The sequence below is a fragment of the Aphis gossypii genome, unplaced genomic scaffold (genome assembly GCF_020184175.1).
Source record: "Aphis gossypii isolate Hap1 unplaced genomic scaffold, ASM2018417v2 Contig00701, whole genome shotgun sequence".
In the NCBI taxonomy this organism is placed as follows: Eukaryota; Metazoa; Arthropoda; class Insecta; order Hemiptera; family Aphididae; genus Aphis; species Aphis gossypii.
The window spans coordinates 26015-49377 of record NW_026083236.1 but is presented as its reverse complement, the minus strand read 5'-3'; the positions used below and the strand labels follow the sequence as shown (position 1 = coordinate 49377).

The window sequence follows — 23363 nt, the reverse complement described above, 5'->3', positions numbered from 1 at the left end:
ATTATTTGATTTAGAATTTAGAATTTGCGTTGTCATCATACATGTTACAGAATGGTTCAACATATGGTCGATTTAGCACAACTGTTTTGACTATAGGATCAGCTATAATTTTTTTGGTTTACCTCCTCCTGTAAAAACGACACATTTGTTTACATCGATATGTTCATAGTGTATGTACCTGTGTCATATAGGTTATCCGTTTGCGCAGCAATTGCCACCTCATCCTTCCTCTTTAGGTTCTCCCACAGCGTTTTTAAACTCAGAGAGTCTACATGACAAATTGAGGATGCTGCGGCAAATTGCCCTGCAACATTTATCAACTTCTGGTTTTTTAGTCTAATATTTACCCTGTCAGTCTTTGGAATCAATTGTACTGAAGTGTCGAGTGATGATCTCTAAAAGTACACATTTTTCGGAGTACTCAAAACTAAGTTTTTCCGCTTTAAAATGTTTAGTTTCCATATTTAAAACAAATAAAGAAAAGTAAATATGTGCGGACTGATTCAAATCTCAAACAAAACAATCGATAACCGAAATTGATAAATAATAATGTTGATTGTTGACGTCACTGTTATCACACTATCGTAGGCCATCAAGGTTTATAGATTATACTATAATCTATAAATCTATAAACCTTGGTTAGGGCACTATAGAAGTAGGTATAATCACCCGCCATTTTGCGACACAACTCACCAGTTATCACTTATCAATATAGGAAAAATAATGAAAAATGTAATGTCAATGCTTTTAAATCAGAATATTTTTTGACTTTTTGTTAGTCTTGACTGCTTAAGTCTAGTGAAATTAATTTTTATGAGTGGATCCAAGTTAATAAAAGAAACTAAATAAGATGGGCGGATGTACCGCTGTAAACTGTTCGAATTCCCGAAGAAAAGGTATTCGTTTATTTCGATTTCCCAAAGATATTTCAAGACGAAAAATTTGGCTTCAAAATTGTCGCCGTGATAAATGGGTACCTACAGAGTCGTCGGAGTTGTGTGAAGTAAGTTTTTAGTTTAAGGTAGGTATAATAATTTATGTTATAATACATCTTCTATAATTTACTCCATACATTAATATATTATATTATACTTATAAGAAGTACCTACCTATAATAAGATCAGAAAATAATTTCATATCTTATGCTTATTTCAATAGATTCATTTTGAGGAAAACCAATTCGAACAGCATCGTCTGAATGGTTTAAAGTAACTAAAATCAAATGCAATTCCAACACTCTTTGATGTGCCCAATCCCCCTCGCATGTTGGAGACCAAAAGAAAATCCTTGTATAAGGTATAGGTATACCATTATTAAAACAAATTATTTTAAGTACAGAATAGTAGCTTTGTTATCTAAATTATATATGAAAATGTATTACTATTATTGGTAATAATTTTAATCTTTTTAATGTATTTTAATGTTTTAATGTTGTGTTTATTACTTATTTTACAGTCTATAGGAAATTTGAGTAGTGATAATCTTAAGAAAAATGTATCTTCGACTGAAAAACGATTATCACAGGCTACAGTAAGTTAAATTTTAAATTATTTTAACTTTAATTTTAATCTTGTTTATATATTAGTCAATAGAAAGCAATGTTACCATCAGTGAGAATTACTCTGAACCTGTTAGCTGCCTGGAGAGGAATGTTTGTCACTAGATCCAATAGTAAGTCTAATAAATTATAATATTTATCATTTTGTGGTTTAAATATTTGATATATGTTGATTTATGTAATTTTAATAAGGTACATGTAAAGTTTGAAGGTTATCGGCAAAGAAGTGTTAATTTAAATTATGAATTTATATACATAATTAATACAAACTTTAAATTATACATTATATTTTTATATTTACACATGGTTCTATTTGTTCAATGTTTTCTTTTGCTTTGCAGGAAGAACTTGAAAAAATTAGAGCTGAAATGAATCGCCTAAAAGATGAGAATGACCATATGAAAAAAGAAATTAAAGAACTTGAAAAGGTTGAAGAAGAAAACAAGCTAGTTCAGCTGGAAGTTGAACACTTACAGACCAAAGTTAAGAAAGCTAATGAATTGTTACACCAATTCCTTAATGATGATCAGATATCTGCTTTAAGTACACCCACTCGGAAGTGGACCAATGACACTATAGTAATGGGCTTCAAAATGAGGTTTGCCTTGGGAGTCCATGGTTATGAGCATCTTAGGGAAACTAAATATCCTCTTCCTGCATATAGTACGCTGACAAGAAGTTACTCTTTGATATTGATGAATGTTGGTTATGACTATTTTGATTATCATATAATTATTAATGATTATATTAACCATGACAAACACTAATGTTAAATTTAAATTTATGACCAGGAAATAAAAACATATATTTTATATTAAATATTTTTTTATTTCTTTTTTTTTTTTTATTAATTTTATTAATAAGTATTAATAAGTTTTAAAGTTTTATTTATTTGTTGTGGTGGTACTGCTGCTGCCAGCAGAGACAGCAGAGGCAGCATTAGCCTCGGCTTCAAGCTTTGCAGCCTCAGCTTGAAGCTTTTCAGCCAAGGCTAAAGCTGCCTCTGTTGCCTTTTTCACCCTCTCCGCCTTTTTTGCTGCCACATTGGCAGCATCTTGTTTTGTTGTTGCTGCTGCTGCTGGCCGATTATGCCGGCAGTCAGCAGCTTTATGGCCTATTTTTTGGCAAAAATTGCATTCTAGAAGATCAAAAAAATTGAAATTAAAACATATCCATGATAAATTTAAATACCCAATTTCAGGAAGCCCATATTTTGCTGGGAGACATAATTTTGCTCAGTAGATTTTGAGCAATGAAGTTATTTTAAAACAAGACGTTATATCTAATATATTAAAGCTATGTAACTAAATCCTAAAATAACATCACTAACTGTTTAATTTATAATAATAAGTATGAAAAACAAACAAAATCAGTAGTTTTTTAAATTGAAATTAATACAAAGTGAACGCAATAAATGGTATATACCAAATGAAAATGTTGAACAAGTTCTTTTCTATAGGTGGACTGAAAAATGGACAATCACAAATAGATACACCCCTAATATATTTGTCTGGTTACATTGATTACACATTAATAGGTATAAATTATATATTAAGTTAAAAAAAGAGCTTTATCATTATTGGTTCAAATCAATAAAGTACTTAAAGAGTATTTTAATAGCGAAGTATAAAAGAAAAAATGTATACACTTGCGTTTTAGTTAATTTGTTGTTATTACACGAGTAAGGTTTGATACACTTGACACAGATATTGACTTGATACAACCATTACATTTACAATACAATATATTAAGATAGAACTAAATCAAAACCATAAAAAGAGAGTAAGTGAATTAGAGCTGTGTAGTAGGTTATAAGTGAATTACCCTAATGGATGGTATTAAATTTGAACTCAATGATAATATAATTGTATACCTACGAAAAACGATTCTGAGTGAAGACGATTTGTCAGTGAAGTATATTTTAACTAAATAATCTGAAAATTTTCAATTTAGTGCGTTTTGTCAACATTTGAACTTAAACAGTTCTAAAAAAAAAACCATGCATATATTTTTAATATTTTCCAACCGCTATTATATCAATTTATAGTGAACCGTGTATTAAATACATTTTCAAACTTTTTGACCCAAAGAATAGAATTGTATTGACAGCTTGAAGTAACTAAAACATTTGGAAAATTTTAAGATTTGTAGCAAACGCTAATATGAACATTCAGTGAAAATGTTATGTATCAACAGTGATTTGATTCAGGTTACAAAATCCAAAATCAATTATGCTAAAAGTTACCGATTATCCTGAATTTTTTTTTTTTTGGCACTTAAGAAAATTACAGAGAATTTTAATTTTGACCTCTCCAATACATTAATTTCACCTTTCTATCGAAAAAGCTACTGAAGTTGGAAATCAAAGTGTCTACCATTTTGAAAGAATAAAAATAAAATTTTGCTATTTATCATGTACACGGACAAAAAAAAATTTAAAAATACATATTGTAAAATCAATACATTCATCACTTCATTCAGAAATTCAGAATCTAAAACTAATTAGTAGGTGTATTCATTGGTAACTTACTAATCCTGTTGGGCCATTTGCCCCGCCTCTGCCGCCTGTGCCACCCTTCTGGCCACCGCCGTAATTATAAATATACGTTGACATCTAAACATAAGTTAAATTCTAGCATAAAGTTTAATTTATACATATGAAACATCAGTTGAAAATGGCCGTTCTCATTCATTATTCATAATTTAATAAATGTGACAAAATGATTTTAAAAGTTATGCACTAAACAGAATGGGTAGGTAGTAACGTAACGCAAATTACTAATTACTTTTTCAGTAGGTATGTAACGCAGTAGTAATTTCATTACATTTTACTTAAAGTAACGCAATTACTTTTTAAAAGTAATTTCTACGAAGTAACACATAATCGCGTTATCTTCCATGTTAATTATTTATTTATTTGAATGTATTACTAAAACAAGCCGTTAAGATATTCCAGAAAAAAAAAAAAAGACTAATTAATTATTTTCAATTCCGATAATAGTTAACAATACCCAGTGCTTGAAATGGAAAATTTTACGAACCGGAACGTTTATAATATTAATATGCAGACTATAATATTAATTTTTAATTTTAGTTATTTTAATTCGTGTTTACTTTACAATACAATATAATAATTAGTTAAATATATAATAATAATAAATAATATAAGTAATTTTAAGCTTAAAAAAGTGGGAAGTGGGTAACGCTCCGTTGTACATTAGGTGCCGCGTGCATCACTATTATATATTATTATAGGAGGGTTAAATTTGAATCCAATGATAATTATCATTGTATACGAAAAACAATTCTGAACGAAGATGATTTTTCAGCCTAGGATATAATTTTCAGTGGTTGGTGAAAAAGGTGGTTTATGTTTTAATGGCCTGAATACATCAAAATTTAAGTTCTTTTATAATTATTATAAGCTTAACTTATAGAAAATATTGTATTGAATTTTCAACTCTTAGCTACTTATACAAACATTTTTATGAATTATACCTACAAAATAATTTAATAATAATGTAACGTGATAAAAATAATTTTAAGTACCTAACGCAAATGTAATTTAAATAAAAATATTTGAAGAAACTAATTTTTTCACTGATTTAAAATACAGCATGTCCCACGAGAAATATTGAAGCAATCAAATAAACTTATAGAAATATAGAATGGTGGAAAAATTAATTAAATTTTGATTTTTAGAACATGTGTTTCGTGAAATTGTAATTTTTTTTACTATAAATAAATCATATTCAAAAATTGTAATTGATGTAACCAAATTAATTATAACCATTAAATTAATTTAATATTGAACATACGTGCAAAGAAACATAAAACATTAAATAAATTAAATACTAGAAGTATTGTACTTACAGTCTTTATTTAAGATTTTTTTTTTTTTTTGTCTGTGTGCGTGCGCCTAGGTCGCAAGCTGATTGAGTAATGAAGGCAGAAGCAGTGTTGCCAGATCAAAAAATGTAAAATCCTGTCACCTTTGAAGAAAATCCTCTTTTTCCCTGAAAAATCCTTTTTTTGCTGAGTTCAAAATCCCCGGTTTTTCCTTGATTTATGAATACTTTTTTAAAGTATTTTACATTAAGTAGCTGTCTAAAAATAATGATATCGCTACCTACACTGACTACTAAATCTGGAATCAAAATAATTCTATATTATATTATGTTAAGATAAAGAATTTTATTCATCTGTTTATACTCAATTAAAAAAACAACTTTATCCATTCTTACTTGGAAATAAATTATATTTTTATATAATTATAATTATAATAATACATATAATTTATAGGTATTTTTAGTTCATACAACAAAAACTATCCGTACTTAGGATAAAAATATTTAAAAAAAAAAAAACAACTTAAACAAATTACAAATAAATAACAGAATATAAAAGGTTGAACCGTTAAGTATGATGTATTAACAAAATAATAGGAAAATTAATAAACAATTTATAGTTTTAGTTTATATTATAACAAAAACTATCCATACTTAGGATAAAAATATTTAAAAAAAAAAAAACAACTTAAACAAATTACAAATAAATAACAGAATATAAAAGATTGAACCGTTAAGTATGATGTATTAACAAAATAATAGGAAAATTAATAAACAATTTATAGTTTTAGTTTATATTATAACAAAAACTTATAGCTTAGGATAAACATATTTAAAAAAAAAAAAACAACTTAAACAAATTACAAATAAATAACAGAATATAAAAGGTTGAACCGTTAAGTATGATGTATTAACAAAATAATAGGAAAATTAATAAACAATTTATAGTTTTAGTTTATATTATAACAAAAACTTATAGCTTAGGATAAACATATTTTTATTTTTTTATTCGTTGGTCTGATATATATCTGAGTTGTGTTTACAAATCATTTTATATGGAACATCAAAGTTATAACATGATTTTTCATTATTAATCAAACAGCTTTTTGAATTTAATAAACCAGTTAGAGTTTTTGTGGATAGTTGGTTACGTGTTTTAGTTTTATTCAAATTTATTGAACTAAATAATCTTTCTACACACGCGCTGCTATGTGGTAGTGTAAATAAATATGCAACTAATTTATTGATCAAAGGGTAAACTTCACTTCTATCGCAATTTTTTAATGTGTTAATATGCTTCCAAAACTCTAATGGATCTAATTCAAAGTTTAAATTATTATGATTACAAAGTTGTCTCCATTCAATGTCCAAAGCATTTAAATCGATTTTTAATTTTTCTTCAAAGTGGTATGCAATAGATGAAATAGATCTAATACTCTTTGCATTTTTGGGATCCAAAAAAGACATTAGCTCCAAACATTTCATGTGTACAGAATTTAATGGAAACCTTTTGTAAAGTTGATGACAACATTCCACATAAAAATTAAGGCAGTTAGTCACAAAATTATTTATGTCTCTCTTAGAAAACGAACTGTTTGATAAAACTGCTGTACACTTGCCTCCTAAATAAATATTTTCCGTACTTAAAAAATTATTTGGATTTCTGTACTGAATTTGAGATAACTGAGTTGAATTTAAATATTCATTATTTATGTAACAGTCTAATATTGTTTTATACGCTGTAGCAACTTTTGAATAAATTAAATGAATTTGAGGACTTTCAGATTGAAATGCGAGATTTACATTAGTTAGGATGGGCAAAGCAAAATCTAAAAAATTTAAATACAGCTCGGTAAAAGGATTTGATAAAACTGAATGAATGTTACCTGCCTTATTGTCTATTAAATGCTCACCTTCGAAGTACAGCTTGAGTGCTTTGTATTGTTCTAATATTCGTTTGACGCAAGAATGTAATGAAAGCCATCGAGTTTGCGATGCTTGTAAAAGTTTGTGGGGCTTAGCATCAACAAAAACTTGAAACTCTTTATATTCACTCTGCCTCTTAAAACTTAACTTCATGTAAGTGTATATATCTCTTATAAGATCTTCTACGGTATTTGGCAACTTTTCAGCAGCATATGATGCGCATAATGCCATGGAATGGCATATACATTTCATTAAAAAAATTCCTGGTACTTCTTCTTCTAGCAGTGTTTTGACAGAATGCTTACAGCCGAACATAGCATTAGCTCCGTCTGATGCAAAGCCAATTAGATTGTCTTTATATGGTATACTGTTTGTATTAAAAAACTTAATAATAACATCAAAAATATTGCTTGCAGTTGCATGGCTTATTGGTTCTAAGCAAGCAAATTCATCTCTCACCAAAAATCGATTTTTATCCATAATTCTCACTACAATGGCTAAATGTTTAATTGCAGATCGGTCGGTCGACTCATCAATAAGTATGGAAAAATAACTATTTTGCATTCTGGAAATCAAATTTTCAAATGAGAATTTACCGATCACATTGTTTATTAATGCAGTTGCTTTTGTTCTACTGCAAGTCAAGTTGTTCTTCACTTCTGGTGGTATACTTTTAATTAACTGTACAAGATGATCAGAAGTCCTAATTGAAATATTATGTTCTACAATAAACATTGATACACGCAGTTCTGATTCTTTTGTTTTATCTTCTAGAGTTTTTAAAGATTTAAATTTTAACATTGGATCAATCATATTTTTTACAGATGAAGCATTTTTTTTATGCTTTTCAGATGACCCATGTTTACGAACTGCGGTGAGACCTCCTAAAAAATCATCATAACATACATTACAGTGAAAGTAAATGTCACCTTTCTTACTGCAAGTCAACCATTTTTGTAAATCTGGTAAACGTTCCCAGTCTTTTCTGTACTTTGGAGTGTACGGCTTTTTTTTCGGTCCTTTTATTCTGCTGTATTCATCTTCACTAGAAGACATTTTAAGTTTTTAAATAAAATATGTATCAGTTATATCTATTAACTAGTTTCAAGTGTTTCAACAAAAATACAAAATATTAAAATTAATTATTAATATCTCTCATACAGTCATACGTATAGACCACGGTCTTATCTTTAGACTTTAATATACTCTATGGTATAGACCACTATACTATACCATAAGATAATATATTATCTTAAATCGTGAGTCCACACGACTGACTGTCCACTGTCTAGTCTACCCACGACTACTAATTGCATGCAATAACATGAGTTATGTGTACTCACACAATTTATGGACAAATTAATTTTATTTATTTCAAATATGCAGTTTTTTGTAGTTTTACCGAGAAATCCTCGTATTTCGTTTAAAATCTCCGGATCCTCGACTTTTTCCTTTAACAATGAAAAAATCCCCGGAAAAAGGAAAAATCCTCGAATCTGGCAACACTGGGCAGAAGGCAATAAGGCATTGATTGACGCTAACGCTATGGCAACATTCTCAACGTTTACGCAGGCACGCGGCATAATGTTTTACTACCACGTACTATTATAAATATTATAATATTATAAATAATCTAAATTTTAAATAAAAATATGGATCAAGTTATTAAATTTATTTAAGCTTTATTATAAATAACATATTATGCTTTACTGTAGATGTTATTCTGCTTATGCGATAAAGTATAACATTAGGTAACATCTCAAACAGTTTCTTCGAGGTTCTTTTTTATTTATATTACATACATTGTTCACAACAGACTTCTATAGTTCAGCACAGTCCATCTCTATAAAACCATAAAATAGGTATCAAAATGGTTTTTACTTTTTTAGCTTTCAATCAAATAATATTGAAAATTTACTATTTAGTATTTATTAGTTTTCCATAATTAAAACAAAAAACCATTTATTGTTGTCTCCGTCTTACAAGTGGGTAACATAGCAAATTTACGCTCTATAGATCACGTTTAATTCCATTTATATTTTAGAATAATTTATTTATATTTAATGTTTCGAAGATAATATGTAGTTATATTAGATTACAACATTGAACATATTTTGTCATGAGGTCAACAATATAATATTATTATAGGTAAGGTATATTCATTTTAAGGTGACCATACGTCACGTTTTGAACGGGACAGTCCCGTTGTCAAACGTGGAATCTTCGGGATGCTAAAATGTCCCGTTTTTAAAAAGTAGACAAAAAAAAAATAATGAAAATAAATTTTCGTTGACGAAATATCGTTTTTATAATATCTTATTAATTCTTATGCGTACATAATAATAATAATAATAAATAATACATAATAATAATAATAATAGTATAATACATAGTACTTACGAGTATATTATATAAAAATTAAAAATATTCACAGTGACTGGTTTATAAATTTATAATTACACTATCGTTCCAGTACGAATCGATCGCCACCCGTATTCGTATAAAATATATCAGATCTGTATGTATTGTGTGTGTGTTGTGTACGCCGTGCGATCGAACGAATCACGATATAATAATAGATATACGTTCCGGCAGTCGCTCGATAATTTACTTGGACGTTTATAGTTATATTATCTATTATATAAAAATAAGTCCGGTTTTCCTCCCTGACGCTATAACTCCAGAACGCACGAACCGATTTCCACGGTTTTGCATTCGTTGGAAAGGTCTTGGGCTCCGTGAGGTTTATAGAAAAGAAAATTCTGGAAAATTCAGGAAAAATTCAACAGAAAAGTGGGGAAATCGTTTTTCACATACAGCGCCATCTATTATACATAGCATGTACTTCAAACCAATAGCAACGGTGAGTGATAAAGTGTGTGACAGATAGTCATTATTCTCTGCTCAGTTAATTTCATTTAAGCTCAGTGTAAATTATGTGGATCGTGCATTTGAAGTTAAATTCAACACTCTGTCCATAGTCCAAAATGCCTAGAGAACGACGTGCGAACATCGGCCGCCGCACAAGACATGCAAGCCAGCAACAAGTCTATTCAAGGAACTTAAGAGAAGAAAGACAAAATATAATAAGAGAAAATGACCGATTGAGACATCGCGTGAGCACACGAAGATCATTGGCATCATACAATCGCTTGGCATTCCAATATGATCCCACTGCGAACTACAGTGATGATGAAAATTTGGATATTGGACGAATGACGACTATATGCCGATATTGCAATGCGGTAAAGTTCAAAAGAGAAACGGTTGGATTGTGCTGCGCAAGTGGAAAAGTCAAACTGGATCCATTACTTACACCACCACAGCCACTGAAAACATTGTTTGATGGAAGTGATCCCGATTCCAGCCATTTTCTTCAACACATCCTTGAATTTAATAACTGCTTTCGCATGACTTCCTTTGGAGCTAATATCATTCGAGAAGGCGGCTTCATGCCGACTTGCAAGGTAAAAGATACAACACACATAACCAACACATAATTGCAACACATAACAACTTCATATACACCACACACTACACCATCACACGATTTACAATGTATTCATGAACAAATTTTAATGATTATTTGCAATTACAGATACAAGGTCAAATATATCATTTGCATGGTTCAATGGTGCCAACACCAGATGAACCGCATCAATTTCTGCAAATATATTTCATTTCGTCGATGGTGGATCAGCTGAACGTGCGGTGCAATATACAGGGAGCACAACAGTTAAAGAGACGAACTATTGAACAGTTGCAAGCATTTTTTCACGCTAATAATGCTGTGGTTAATATGTTCAAAACAGCATTGGAACGAATGCCATCGGATACGCACAAATTTGTCATAAGAGCGGATTGTACTCCAACAGGTGAACATGTGCGAAGATTCAATGCACCCACCGTTAATGATGTTGCTGCAATTATTGTTGGCGATCCAACTAAATCACGAGACATTGTCGTTCAGCGAAGAAGCAATATCATGCATCGTGTAAACGAGACACATCGTTTGTACGATGCGTTACAATATCCAATCATTTATTGGCAAGGGCAAGACGGATACGACATCACGTTGAAGATGGTCGATCCAATTACAGGTACAATATTCACACACTAATTATTTCCATTATTACTTTTATTGGTTTCCATTAACAATTCATTTAATTTTGCATTTTCAGGAGTATCAACGAATAATAAAAATCTAAGCGCAATGAATTACTATGCGTATCGTATGATGATTCGTACACATGAGGAGAATGTCATTCTGAAGTGCGGTCGGCTATTCCAGCAATTCGCTGTCGACATGTATGTCAAAGTCGAGACCGAACGTTTAGCGTTCATCAGATTCAATCAGCCAAAGCTACGATCTGAGGACTATATACACTTGCGTGATGCTATTCATTCAGATGGTGATGTTCAGAATATTGGACGACTGACGATTCTCCCATCAACTTATATCGGAAGCCCACGCCACATGCACGAATACGCTCAAGACGCTATGACGTACGTGCGAAATTATGGAACTCCGGATTTATTTATTACGGTCACATGCAATCCGAAGTGGACGGAAATTGAAAGCGAGTTGGAACCGGGTCAAAAACCGCAAGATCGCCATGACATAATCGCCAGAGTATTTCAGCAAAAACTCAAGGTTATGATGGATGTGCTTACTAAGTATCGAGTTTTTGGTGACACACGTTGTTATATGTACTCGGTGGAATGGCAGAAGCGTGGACTACCGCATGCTCATATCCTAATTTGGTTGCTGAACAAATTACATTCAAATGAAGTGGATGACATCATATCAGCTGAAATTCCTGATCCAGTCACTGATCCCCGTCTACACGACATTGTGACGACACAGATGGTGCATGGACCGTGCGGTGCATTAAATCCATTATCGCCTTGCATGGCTGATGGAAAGTGCACAAAACGATATCCGCGACCGTTAGTTGCTGAAACAGTCACAGGGAACGATGGATATCCAGTTTATCGTCGGCGTTCAAAAGAAGATAACGGTCGAACTATCAAAGTTAAAGTTCAAAATCAAGAGATTGAGATCGGAAATGAATTCATTGTACCATATTGCCCGCTGCTATCACGAATTTTCGAAACACATGCAAACGTTGAGAGTTGTCATTCGGCCAAATCAATCAAATATTTGTGCAAGTACGTCACAAAAGGCAGCGACATGGCTGTGTTTGGTATTGCGTCGGAAAATGTGAATGACGAAATCAGCAACTTCCAAATGGGCAGATACGTCAGTACTAATGAAGCACTGTGGCGATTATTGTCATTTCAAATTCATGAAAGATATCCCACAGTTGTACATTTAGCAGTGCATTTGGAAAATGGCCAAAGAGTTTACTTCACTGAGGCTAATGCGGCACAACGAGCTGAGAGACCACCATCGACAACATTGACTAGCTTCTTTGCAATGTGTGAAGCAGATCCATTCGCAGCGACGCTGATGTACGTTGAAATGCCCAAGTATTACACTTGGAATCAATCAACAAAGAAATTCCAACGTCGCAAACAAGGAACCCCAGTTCCAGACTGGCCACAGGTGTTTTCAACTGATGCACTAGGTCGTATGTACACTGTTCATCCTAGAAACGATGAATGTTTTTATTTGCGACTGCTGTTAGTAAATGTACGTGGACCGAAATCATTTGCGCATTTGAAAACTGTGAATGGCCACCAATGCCAAACATATCGAGAAGCATGTCAACTATTGGGTTTGCTGGAGAACGATTCTCATTGGGATTTAACACTTGCAGATTCAGTTGTTTCATCAAATGCGTACCAAATACGAACGCTGTTCGCAATTATCATCACCACATGTTTTCCTTCACAACCAATTCAGTTATGGAACAAATACAAAGACGCCATATGTGAAGATATCTTGCATCGCTTGCGTATTCAAACGAATAATCCTGACATCCAAATAACCGATGAAATCTACAATGAAGGATTGATTCTGATTGAGGATCAATGCTTGACTATTGCAAACAAGCTACTGATTGAAGTAGGAATGATTGCGCCAAATCGATCGATGCACGATGCATTCAACCAAGAATTAAATCGAGAGCTGCAATACAATGTTGATACATTGCAGGAATTCGTTAGAAATAATGTTCCGTTGCTGAATGAACAGCAAAAACAAGTATACAAAACATTAATGCAAGCGGTGGACAATAATACTGGTGGTCTATTCTTCCTGGATGCACCTGGAGGAACAGGGAAAACATTTGTCATTTCATTGATTTTGGCCACTATTCGATCAAGATGTGACATAGCTTTGGCGTTAGCATCATCTGGAATTGCGGCGACTCTTCTAGATGGCGGTCGTACTGCACATTCTGCGCTTAAGTTGCCACTCAATTTAAACACAATTGATACTCCAACGTGCAATATTTCCCGATCCAGTGCAATGGGAAAATTGTTAATGCAATGCAAGCTCATTGTTTGGGATGAGTGCACAATGGCACATAAGAAATCACTTGAAGCACTTAACTTCACACTGAAGGATCTTCGAAGAAATAACAACATCTTTGGCGGCTTGATGATATTGTTGGCAGGCGATTTCAGGCAGACGTTGCCAGTAGTTCCCCGTGGAACGCCTGCAGATGAATTGAATGCTTGCCTAAAGGCATCACCTTTATGGAATAACGTAAAAACATTATCGCTAACCACTAATATGAGAGTTCAACTTCAAAATGATCAAAGTGCTGCACAATTTTCCAAACAATTGTTAGATCTTGGAAATGGAAAAGTCCCAGTTGATGCGACATCTGGATTAATTACTCTTACCAACGACTTTTGCCGATTTGTAGACACTCAATTAGTTCTTATTGAAAATGTTTTCCCAAACATTAGTGAGAATTATATGAATTATGCTTGGTTAAGTCAACGAGCAATTCTTGCAGCAAAGAATAATGATGTCCACGCACTGAATTTCACCATTCAATCAAAAATTGCTGGCGATTTGGTGACATACAAATCCGTTGATTCAATAACAAATCCCGATGATGTAGTAAATTATCCAACGGAGTTTTTGAACTCTCTGGAGATACCAGGATTTCCACCACATAACTTGCAACTGAAAGTTGGTACAGTTATTTTGATACCGCGTAATTTGAATCCACCGCGACTTTGCAACGGTACTCGACTTTCGGTAAAGAGACTTATGCCGAATTTAATTGAGGCAACCATTATTAACGGAAAGTACGCAGGTGAAAATGTATGTATTCCTCGAATACCAATGATTCCGACTGATCTTCCGTTTGACTTCAAACGATTGCAATTCCCAGTTCGCCTTGCGTTCGCAATGACAATTAATAAGTCGCAAGGCCAATCGCTTAGTGTTTGCGGGATAAATTTGGAAAATCATTGTTTTTCACATGGACAGTTATACGTTGCGTGTTCACGAATTGGGAAACCATCCGCTTTGTTTGTGTTAACGTCAGACCAAAAAACAAAAAATGTGGTTTACCAAAGAGCACTACAATGAAACAATTAAATAACACTTCATTTTAGTAGGTAATTGAAATGAATTTATTACTGTTGTGAAATGAAATAAATATTTTCCTTTTCAAATATATAACAAAAAAAATTTTTTTTCTTTATCTTTTAATCACCAAACGAAATGTTACATAAAACGAATCTGGTGGCGAAACGGAGTTCGCCGGGTCTGCTATGTATTATAAAATAATGAAGAAATTATATAAACAAGAATATTATGTTATACTTAAATATTTAAGATTTTTATTTTCCATCCTTCAGAGTAATCACCGTAGAAAAATAAAACCGATTAAATTATGGTGGATACAAAGAAAGTTGTAAAAGGTAAAAAGCCCGCAAAAATAAATGATGTCCCCAACAAAAACATAACAGTTAAAAAAGGCCAAGTTCCAAACTCCCTCCCAAAAAAGTTGGCCTATCAAAGTAGTGAAATCTTCATTGTGGCCAAGTTTTAACTATTTTTTAATTCATAACTTCAATGCACTCCTACAAGAGCAACACTTCTCTGTTAGTTGTATTGTTTAACACTTGGTCAGTTTCTGAATGAATCATAAAACATAATTATCGAATGTGCTCACTTATGAGTTACGAGGGTGATGGGGAGCTACCTATTTAGTATTTATAGACAACTGAAATTTTCAATTTTTCTGAAAATTGTTTTTTTATGTGTCGATAAAATCTTTATTAAAATCTCTATCAAAATACTTGAAAATTTAATGCAAAGTTCCTCAAAAGTTATTCTTATAGTGATCAAAAAATTATAAGAATAAATAGGCACAATTTTTTTTATTAGCATTTGAAGTTCAAATATTGACAAAAATTCGTCAAAAGCATGAATATTTGCAAATTATTTTGTAGGTATAATTCATAAAAATGTTTGTATAAGTATCTAATAGTTGAAAATTTAATACAAGATTTTTCATAAGTTAAGCTTACAATTATTATAAAATAACTTAAATTTTGATGTATTCAGGCCATTAAAATACAAACCACCTTTTTCACCAACCACTGGAAATTATATCCTAGGCTGACAAATAATCTTCGTTCAGAATTGTTTTTCGTATACAATGATAATTATCATTGGATTCAAATTTAACCCTCCTATAATGTATAATAGTGATCCACATGGCACCTAATGTACAGCAGAGCGGTACCCACTTGCCCGCCTTTTTTTTAGTTAAATACATATAAATATAGAAAAGATAGTAAAAACAAAACATTTTTCAAGTCAGGTAAAAATATATAAAAAACAAAATTGTACTCCAAACAAACAAATGCCCGTTCAGCAGAACCATTTGCAACAGGAATTGTTAAATTTAATCGAATTGCAATTAAAATATTAGGAAATACATCTTTTATTTTTGTTTCCTCAAACCATTCTAATATTTTATGCACATTTGAATCATCAAATGGTGGTTTACTGAGATCCCAATACTCTCTAAATTGAACAAATTAAAAAATATGAAATAAAAAAATTCGTATAGCCCGTACAGATAATTAAATGTTGATGTGTCTAATATCTATGAGCTATTGAAAATAATAACACAATAAGTATTATTATTAGTTGTCATGCATTATTCTGTCAGACAGAATAATCACTATAGTGACATTTCCCACACGCGCTACAGGGCTCAACAATCTATAAATAGATTATATACAATAAAAACTCGAATAATAAATTATTAACAAAACTATTGATATATGAACCTAACCTATCGCTAATCAAACTCAACCATCGAGAATAGAAATACACACTGTAATATCTGTAATTTCTTTATTCTGTAGTAATAGTGAAATAGTGTATATTCCACAAAAACGTCAAAAATATACTTAATTATTTATATTTAATATTATACGATATAACTTTTTTTTAATACCTAATTTAATTTTTTGTGACAATGATATTTAGAATTCTTAATTTTTGTCCGGGGGGCCCCCATAACATTGTGGGCCCTGGAGACGCGACCCCTCTGCCCCCCCCCTTAGTCCCCGGGCCTGGCCCCACTGAAGGTGATCACGGCACTGGTCAATGGTCATAATAATACTTATCAAATACATATAAAGACTAGAAGTTAAAAGTAATAAATTCGATATCGTTCGAACCCAAGATAATAATAGTGATAATCATTGTAGTATTGTACCTACTCGCTACTGGGATATACATATCCTGATAGCTAGATAGAGAACTTAGTTATTAAGGTGCATGTACCTTAATAACCATGTACTTTTTATATATTAAAAATGTAATTATTATTAATTTAACAGTTTTTACTATGTTACGCGTGTGTAAGGCGGACAACACCAAATGCGGGTATAGGGTCCTCTTAATGGACTTATTGGGAAATCATTAATCAACTAAAAATAAACGTTATATGTTATAACAATATGTCCGTTGGCCTACAAGGTCATGAATTCTATGTAAAAACATTTAATTATAAATTTGATACTAATATATATAACACGATAAAAAAAACTTTTATAAACGTTTATTTTATCATGATATATAATATATTATACTGAATGTTATCGTCTATAATAATAGAATTTAATCTAGAAGATTAAAATATTATTTATACAAGTTATAACTTTATAATCAAATATATTTATGGTTTCTACAATGAATAATGATATTATATATGTTCAATGCAGGGGAAGCAGCAACTCATCAGTCATCGACAATATAAAATAAAGCTACTAATTCAAATAGTATAATATTATATTTAATAATATAAACAGTCTAACAGAAATATAATATGACTAATAACTACAATGAGTAATAAGTATCGACAAAAGGGTTAAATAAATTCGAATTTTAAACGATATGTGAGACGCCATCTACTGATTCTGAACCATCAATAGACTTCGTTAAAAATATGGTATTTACAATACTGGCATTTAATAATTCTACAAAAGATGGCACGTACTAAAGACGTCATATAAAAGCATTAAACATACATCAATAAATTAACACCCCCTAGGATGAAACTGAAATCCAACAAATTCAAAAGAAACAAAATTGAATTAAACATAAATCAAACACTAAAGAAATAACATGAAAAAATATCAAACATCAACAAACTTAACAAACAAAAACAATTAAAATATAATTCTCACATGAACAGTCCAATACAACTAAACATAAAATAGACGATAATCAAATTCACTTCTCGTAGAGTGTAAGTATAATATTTCAATAATATTTGCACTTTAAGTAAATCATCATTAATAATTTTTGGAAGCCGCAAATCAATGGCGGCTAATAAAGCTATGAGTCCTTTTTAAATATATACGTCTGATGGGAAATTTTCTTGGCTTTCCACGTATGTAGGTTAAGTTCTTCGACTCTCCCGGGAACTCGACGAAAAAAATTAAAAACTACGCACGACTACCGTCGACTACGCGTCCTACGGAAAACAATTATCCGGATATGTAGGTGGGTCAAAAGTGTTATACTTATATATATATATTATCAATTGAACATATCGGCCCCATAGGCGGAGATTTGATCATATTTGAGGGGGGGCTTAAATGTTGCTTTGCAAATGAAGACGTGGGGGCTTCGCCCCACACCCCCACTCTATTATCTATCATACCTTCACTCTTCAGTACGCATCAACTACTAAATTACTAAATTACAAAACTACTAAATATGAATTACTAACTATATAATATTATGCACTTTAAAAATTATTAATTTATAATATAATACTATACTATAAATAAAAACTGAAGATTTACTTGATAATGATCAATAAAAAGTTGACTTTCTTCAAATTTTAGTTATTTTATGTTATAAAATTATTATATTGACATTTATTTTGACAACATTTCGGGAAAAAAATATTATTTTGTAAAGTTCCAAGATTTTGTCATCGTTGTAAAATAAGTACCTTTTAGATTCTGAACGAAGTGATGAATGTATTGATTTTACAATGATGTATTTTTTTTTTTTTTTGTTTTTTTTTTTTTTGTTTTTTTTTTGTGTCTGTGTACAGCATAACTAGTCGAAATAATGCTCCAATTTCAAACATGGGGGGTGGTTTCCGATGTAAAAGTGAATATCCTTGGTGCATTATAGAGGTAAAAAGTTAACATTTTCCAACAGTTTTCAAAAAAATCGAGAGAAACAAAAAAAAAATGACGGAAAAACGGCAATTTTTACGCAAAACCAGTTTTCGACCAAATCGATTTTTTTTTATGGTTGTAATTCAAAAACTAATCACTGAAAATACTTGAAATTTTCACCAAATGTTAATGTCAGTGATATCCGTATATAGTTAAATTTTCAAAAAATTTTGACTTTTTTTGAGTTATTTATAGATCACTGAAATTTTCGTTTTTTTTGAGAAATTTTTTTTAAGTGTCGATAAAAAATTTTTGGATGACCAAAAAGTTTTGAAAATTTAATACAAGGTTCCTTATGAGTTGTTTTTAATGTAGCTAAAAAAAATTAAAAATCGTTAGTCACAATTTTTTTTATAAGCGTTTTTAGTTCAAATTTTTACGAAATCTGTCGAAAACGCGAAAATTTGCAAGTAATTTTGAAGTTGAAAAATCATAAAATTTTTTTCTTTTATAACTAAGATTTGAAAATTTGGTACAAGGTTCTCCATACATTTTTCTTCAAATATCTGTAAAAAAAACTCTACCGGATTCAGACAAAAAATTTTTATGAGTGTTTGAAATTTAAATTTTTACAAAAACCGCGTTAAATAACAGTTTAGCCTCAAACGATTTTTGATATTTGTTATTATTCAAAAAGTATAAGTCGTAGATACTTGAAAATTTTACCAGTTATTAAGATTCGCGTTTTCTTTACGTGATTTAAATTTCAAAATATTTTGACTTTTTTTGAGCTATTTATAGACAACTGAAATTTTCAATTTTTCTGAAAAAATATTTTTGAAGTGTCGATAAAAATTTTTTGGCCCTATCAAAATACTTGAAAATTTAATACAAAGTTCCTCATAAGTTATTCTTATAGTGATTAAAAACTTATAAGAATACATAGGCACAATTTTTTTTTATTAGCATTTGAAGTTCAAATATTTACAAAAATTCGTCAAAAGCATGAATATTTGCAAATTATTTGAAGTTGAAAAATCATAAAATTTTTTGTGTTTATAACTAAGGATTAAAAATACAACACTAAGTTTTCCATAAGTTTTCATTCAAGTAGCTATAGAGAAAACTCGAAGCATCATTATAGGAAAAATTTTAAGTGCGTTTGAATTTTAAATTTTAACGAAATCGCGTAACGATAACGATTTATCCTCAAACGATTTTAAATATTTGTTAATATTCAAAAAGTATAAGTCGTAGATACTTGAAAATTTTACCAGTTATTAAGATTCTCGTTTTTTTTACGTGATTTAATTTTCAAGATATTTTGACTTTTTTTTGAGCTATTTATAGACAACTGAAATTTTCAATTTTTCTGAAAATTGTTTTTTTATGTGTCGATAAAATCTTTTTGGCCCTATCAAAATACTTGTAAATTTTATACAAAGTTCCTCATATGTTATTCTTATAGTGATTAAAAAATTATAATAATACATAGGCACAATTTTTTTTTATTAGCATTTGAAGTTCAAATTTTGAATAATCTATAAACGTTGAGTTCATGGATAATATCAGCTTAGTCCGTGGTTTGAACCACGAATTAAAATATAGTGGATACCCAACGACCTATACAAACTACCATTTTTCTGGGACCCAAATTGACTCGCTAAAACAGCTGTTGCAAACTACACCTAGCACTTGTAATCATATTAGTGGCGACTTTTTTCAAGATAATTTACCGTCAACGTTTAAATTCCACGAATTAAATTAATTAATAAAACTTCTAGGAAATATATATAATATAATTCAATTCCTGATTACAACGACATTAGTATATTTTGAATTCCCTTGAAGCGCTAGTAGTCCTTTGTACATGAAAAGTCACTTTGGGAGCTCCTTATCACCTCGTTGGGTATCCAGTATATTATTTTAATTCGTGGTTTGAACATTATAATCTATACAGTGGTACCAATATGTAATTTAAAATTTTCGAAAATAATGTTATATTATTATACATTTATAGTAAGTTTATACATTATAGGTCATAGAGTACTATTATTATATAGTAGTAGTATTACTCTATGTTATAGGTACGTGATATTTGAATATTTCACTGACAGTCGCTATGCTCAAATTATTTTTATAGTGTACCTACATTGTGATTATCAAAAATCAAAATATTTAGTTAATTGTAATGGTATATTCATAGACTTATAATATTATATTATATTTAATATAAACCTATAATACCTCTCATTTCGTCAAGGTATGTTTACTTTTTAATTTTAATTTGTTTAATAGTGGTTTCTGGTAATCTGGTTGTGAATCGAATATTAATTGTAGCCTGCACGTGTGATTTTTTTTTTTATTATTATTATTTTTTTTTTCATTGAAATTGTTTTGTCGAAATAAAATATATTTTGGCCAATAAATTATAAATTTCCTACTCCAACCGATGTGATTATGGGCAACTTTACTATGGACTAGACATTTCAATGCAATAATTGAAATAGCACAATGTATAGGTAAGTATTATTAACAATGTTATACTCTTTTCGGCGAGAACTTTATTGGTATACACTGAGAGTTACAATTTTTGACACATTTGTCTTTGACTTACTCATTAACATAATTCACCTACATTTTCAGGTCCTATAACCCTGAGGAAGCAGATTTAAAAAAGTGTATTTATTTATTAGTGCATGTCTGCATACGTTATGCTGGCTAGCATATCTGCCTGCTTCAACCAGCAACTCATTCACAACCAACTAGTCAACGTATAATAAGAACAGGTACTATAAAATTTGTAATTTTTATAGGTAGAATTTTTTTTTTTTAATGATCCATGATGAATGTAGGTAGATAGGTAGGATGTAAAAAAAAAAAAAAAAAAACTAAAACGATTTTTTTTTTTTTTTTTTATTCAAAGAAATTAACCGACCTCCTGGTCCTCTCCACCTCCATTTGACTTCTTTGTTCTACAACAGAATTAGATAATATTTTGTATTTACTATAGTTTTATGAATAGTGTATATGTGATAGGCATATAGTCAAATCAGACATTTTATTAAATTACATTTTTGTATAATTTCACTATCATCACTAATGGTTTTTTTTTTATATAATATATAAATTAATTAGTACCTAATAATTAATAGAAAATATCGTTATATTTTTTAATTTCTTAAAATCATTTAACTAAATGTCTAGACTAGTAGTGAAATTGAATAAAAAATGAACTTATTTGACTTATTGTCATTTAGTAAAATGCTTAGTTTGACTATGACATAATATTTTTAATAAACTTATTCTTCAGTGTATACACATATTCTTTAGTGGTACACTATTGTGGTGTTTGAAGTTGTTGATAGTTATCCTATTTTTTTTTTTTTTTTTATCAACATCAGTGATATTCAGAATTTTTTTTGGGAGAGAGGGTGGTTGTTTAGTTACATTACAAAAAAAATCCTTAATAAATACACATTTAATGTTTGGTTGCAAATATTTGAGAGTCTGAATGTAGTGGAATGTATTTTGATATTGTGTGATTATGAAAACCAAAAGTGAGCCATTTTAGTTATTTCAATCATGGGCGTCCATAGGTAACATTTTAGGGGGGGGGGGTGTCAAAATAAAAAAAATTCTCAAATGTAAGTTAATAAAGATAATAATAATATTATGGTAATATTTATTGAGCTACAAGTCCATAATATTTTTTGTCCAGGGGGGCAAGTGCCCTATCTTGCCCCCCCCCCAATGGGCGCCCATGATTTCAATTGAATTGCAATATCAATAATTGCACTATCATATACCTATTATTTAATTAACTATAGAGTAATTTAATATTTCCTGAAGTTTGAACTTTTCTCTTGGATATTCCACTGATAAATAAATTAAATGAAGACATGGTTTGATTATAATTAACAGGAACTTAGTATAAATATTATTGTATTTAAATATTCGATATGTGCATAGTGATATTTAAGTATTAAAAAAAAAAAAACTTACTATTTTTTTTTTCGAGTCAAGGACGAGTCTCAGGTCCTTGGTTTTTGTTTTCTAAAATTTAAAAAATTGTATTATTAAAATAATCATATTCAAATTGCACCTAGTCAGGAAACTGTTTTATTGAATTCAATAATTACCGGCTCTCTGGTCTCCACCAGCACAAGCCTTGTGGCTGTACTACATATTTTGCATTCTGATTTAAACAACAAAATACATGTTATTATTGCTTAATTAATTAAAATTTAATATCCAATATAGGTATACTACTTTTATTTTTATTTTTATAATGTTGGCTGTTGTAATCGGCATTTGCCGAAATGTTTTTTTTACACGTCTTACATTCTTAAAAAAAAAAAAAATTAAATAAATTAGGTATGTGAAATTAATCACATAGCATACTCAATAGGTATACAATATACATACTTGGTTTTTTA

General features: G+C 30.3%; 1 protein-coding gene and 1 long non-coding RNA gene across 2 annotated transcripts; both read left to right on the top strand.

The window, feature by feature from the left end:
* The first annotated feature begins 1458 nt into the window (after positions 1–1458).
* LOC126555083 (uncharacterized) lies at positions 1459–1958 on the top strand. Its single transcript, XR_007606763.1, has 3 exons — positions 1459–1530; positions 1586–1671; positions 1900–1958. It is a non-coding gene; the product is annotated as an uncharacterized LOC126555083 (long non-coding RNA).
* An 8132-nt stretch (positions 1959–10090) lies between these two features.
* On the top strand, positions 10091–14848 carry LOC114130256 (uncharacterized). The gene is made up of 3 exons (XM_027995186.2): positions 10091–10799; positions 10931–11432; positions 11514–14848. Exons 1-3 carry the CDS (start codon positions 10320–10322, stop codon positions 14846–14848), a joined length of 4317 nt encoding a protein of 1438 aa, XP_027850987.2. The 5' UTR covers positions 10091–10319.
* The last annotated feature ends 8515 nt before the right edge of the window (positions 14849–23363 follow it).